The 3,875-nt window shown below is 41.0% G+C and overlaps 1 protein-coding gene across 1 annotated transcript; it reads left to right on the top strand.

The window, feature by feature from the left end:
• Window positions 1–2,678: 2,678 nt before the first annotated feature.
• LOC118007607 (L-lactate dehydrogenase B chain-like) lies at window positions 2,679–3,617 on the top strand. Its single transcript, XM_035000624.1, has one exon. It carries the CDS (start codon window positions 2,681–2,683, stop codon window positions 3,245–3,247), a length of 567 nt encoding a protein of 188 aa, XP_034856515.1. The 5' UTR covers window positions 2,679–2,680; the 3' UTR covers window positions 3,248–3,617.
• Window positions 3,618–3,875: the final 258 nt, after the last annotated feature.

Below are 3,875 nucleotides of genomic sequence, written 5' to 3'. Positions count from 1 at the left end.
ATGAACAATTGCTGTCACAGGCCTGAACTGACTGGTGAGTTAGGCAGCCTTACGTGTCTGTAGAAACTGTAAAAAGCAACCAGGTCAGGAATCATAGATTTCTCTGTCATCTGACATCATAGTTCCTGATTGAGTTTTCTTTACGGGCTGCCCTGTGGAGACCATGCACTACATCTTTGGGTGAGAAAAGAGGAGTATTAGCCAAGACCTTGACCTCCTTCCAAGGTTACTTCCAGTTTTATATTGACCGATGTGCACAGTAGTTCTTTTGTAAAAAGTGCCCTCTGGGTAAATATCATATCTTCCCTCTTATTTAACAAAGAGGCATTTGGATTTCAGTTGTCCTTTTGGAAAACCCGTAAATAAGAAAGATGAACAAAGGAAGAAGTAATTTTACTTAAATATGAAAACAACTCCATTAAGATTTAAGTAGCTGATAGGAAAGGAGGTCCATGCTTTAGAGACACATCTAGGGGTCAAGGATAGTACAGGTGTTTGGGCACATCAGTCTGGGGTAAATTGTCAGGGACAGAATAGATGTAAACGCATTGAACTGTGAGGATTTAAACAGAAATACAAAGCAGTAAGCATAGTGCCTGCTGTACTACGTAAACCTTACGTACCCCTAGCAGTCCTCGTTACAGCACGGCAGGGTTCTGGTTCCTAGAATGGTCATCCTTCCTAAGTTTTCCTTGGGCTCTAGCTTTCTGGTAGCTTTATCCTTGTCATGCTTGTTTCTGATCTTTTACTCTCTTAGAGATACCTTGTCATCTCAGACTGATCCAGCATCCTGCTTCCTTTCGCAATTCAGTTCCCCATAGCTCTACTTTCTTCCCTCTCCAGTGTAGGAAAGTATAGAGCTAAAGGAAAAGAAAGTATAGGAATATCTAGGAACCCTCAAGACTCATCTTAACAAAACTCCACCAGGAGGTGATGTCTATGCTTGGCTGTCTTCTCTGTGCTATTTATATTTCCCAGGAAACTAGGGCTGCCTGATGGCAGGGTCAACTGACTCTACTGTAAGTCGACTGCACAGAATTTCCTTTTCAGGAGATCAGTTTAGGAAAGCCAGTGCCTTCATCATCATTCCAGAGTGATATCCAAGGTGTTACCATTCAAATCCTGGAGACTTCGTAATATCATTGATCTGAAAACTCCTTGCAAAGTGTGGATATGTATACAGACCTGGATCTTTATTTGGCAAATTGGAAGTATTTGTTATTCCTCAAAGATTTTACCTCCCCTGAAGATCTCATTTTTATTTCAGGTTGATTGATAATATTTAGTGAAAGTTATTGGAGACAGCTTTATGTACATTTTAATGAGGGCTGATGGTCTGTCTAGAGATTGAAGACTGGTTTGGATTTGTGGTTGTTAAGGTGCAGGGTTTTCTATGTAAACATTGAGAAATAAACTTCAAAGGCTAGTCACATGAAAATAGTTTCTCTTAGAGATGATTTTTGACTTATATTTCTATAAAATCTCAGTTCCTCAGTTAATTTTAGTTAACCAGAATGGCCCAAGTGGTCACATTTTTACTCCCAAGTAGCCCAATCTCTAGAGTGGCAGATTGTGTGATCTCAGTCTCATTGTTGACCCTTAGTCCTTAAACTGAAAACCCCATGGGGGCAAGAACAACTTCTGGTCTATTCATCATTACATCTCCCATACCTGTATTATGTCTTCATGTGGTAGGTGATTAATAAATGTATGCTACCCAAATAAATGCTGATAGAATAAATATATCCTATTTTACATATCCTCTTGAAGTATTAATTTTAACAAGTTTATTTATTTCATTTTTTAAAAAGATTTTATTTATTTATTTGACAGAGAGACACAGCGAGAGAGGGAACACAAGCAGGGGGAGTGGGAGAGGGAGAAGCAGGCTTCCCGCCGAGCAGGGAGCCTGATGTGGGACTCGATCCCAGGACCCTGGGACCATGACCTGAGCCAAAGGCAGATGCCCAACGACTGAGCCACCCAGGCACCCAACAAGTTTATTTAAATACAAGTTTTCCCCCCACTTATTCTTAAAATTTAATGCTATTGGGTCCTGTTTTCTCTCCTTAGTACTTTTGTATTTCAGTAAGAAATGTTTTGGTTAGGATGAGTACAGTGGAAAGAGCATTAAACATGGACCCAGGAGAGCTGAGCTCCTGCCCTCTTCTTCTACCTTATATTAGGTAAAGTGGTTTCATCTCTAGGCCTCATACTGAAAGCTAACAATGGTAGAGAGTTCAGAAAACTTATCAATAGGTAGATAGGTAGAATATATTTATTCTATAATATACCAATAGGTAGAATATATTTACCTCATTGTCTTCTTCACGTGACTCCTATAGCTGTCTCTGTCCTGTGCACAATGGCAACTCTTGAGGAAAAACTGATTGCACCAGGGGCACCTGGGTGGCTCAGTTGGTTGAACTTCCAACTCTTGGTTTCCACCCAGGTCATGATCTCGGAGTGGTGAGACCAAGCCCCATGGCGGGCTCTGTGCTCAGTGTGGAGTCTGCTTGGGATTCTCTCTCTCCCTCTGCCCCTCCCCTGCTCTTCTGCTCTCTCACCTTCTTTCTCTTTATAGAAAAACAACAACAACAACAAAACTGATTGCACCAGTTGCAGAAGAGGCAACCATCCCAACAACAAGATCACTGTAGTGGGTGTTGCACAACTTGGTATGGCGTGTGCCATCAACATTCTGGGAAAGTCTCTGGCAGATGAATTTGTTTGGAGGGATGTTTTGGAAGATAAGCTCAGAGGAGAAATGATGGATCTGCAACATGGGAGGTTATTTCTTCAGATACCTAAAGTTGTGGCAAACAAGGATTATTCTGTAACTGCCAGTTCTAAGATTATAGTGGTAACTGGAGGCGGCCAGCAGGAGGGAGAGAGCCCTTTCAATCTGGTGCAGAGGAATGTTAGTGTCTTCAAATTAATTGTTCCTCAGATGGTCAAGTATAGTCCTGATTGTATCATAATTGTGGTTTCCAACCCAGTGGATATTCTCACATATGTTACCTGGAAACTCAGTGGACTACCCAAGCACCATGTGATTGGAAGTGGATGTAATCAGGATGGGGTTAGATTTTGCTATTTTATGGCTGAAAAACTTGGCCTTCATCCCTGCAGCTGCCATGGATGGATTTTGGGAGAACGCAAATGTGGCTGTGTGGAGTGGAGTGAATGTGGCAGCTGTTTGTCTCCAGGAATTGAATCCAGAAATGGGAACAGACAATGGCAGTGAAAACTGGAAGGGAGTGCATAAGATGGTGGTCAAAAGTGCCTACAAAGTCTTCAAGCTAGAAGGATATACCAGCTGAGCTATTGGATCAAATGTGGTTGATCTCATTGAATACATGTTGAAAATCTGTCCAGTATTCCTCCAGTGTGAACAATGGTGAAGGGAATGTATGGCATGGAGAATGAAGTCTTCCCGAGCCTTCTGTGTATCCTGAATGCATGGGGATTAACCAGTGATCAACCAGAAGCTGGATGATGATGAGGTGGCTCAGCTCAAGAAAAGTCCACATACCCTGTAGAACATCCAGAAAGACCTAAGACCCGTGACTTCTGGCTTCTAGGCTGTAGAAACATAAAAACTATATATTTTTTATAAATATAAAGATAACAAATATAAAAAATAGAAATATAACCGTGAGCCTTTAGTTTTCACCCACATTCATGGATCATCATTTGTTTTTCTCTTCCTAAATATGCAAATGTGGGCTCACGGACTTGATGCCCGTGTTTGGTTTAATGCTTGCAATATGAGCCTTTGAACAAATAAAATTAACTATCATAGTGTACTTCTTTAAAAAAAAAAAGAATATTTATCTCAGTTTTCCTCTCTGCTTAAGTTTCTGGAATATCTA

This window comes from Mirounga leonina, unplaced genomic scaffold (genome assembly GCF_011800145.1).
Source record: "Mirounga leonina isolate KUSES-001 unplaced genomic scaffold, KU_Mleo_1.0 Mir_125, whole genome shotgun sequence".
Classification (NCBI taxonomy): Eukaryota; Metazoa; Chordata; class Mammalia; order Carnivora; family Phocidae; genus Mirounga; species Mirounga leonina.
This window is presented reverse-complemented; position numbering and strand designations above follow the sequence as displayed.

Coding starts and splice junctions, on each gene's coding strand:
- LOC118007607 (XM_035000624.1), top strand. CDS start 2,681: ATGGCGTGTGCCATCAACATTCTGGGAAAGTCTCTGGCAGATGAATTT.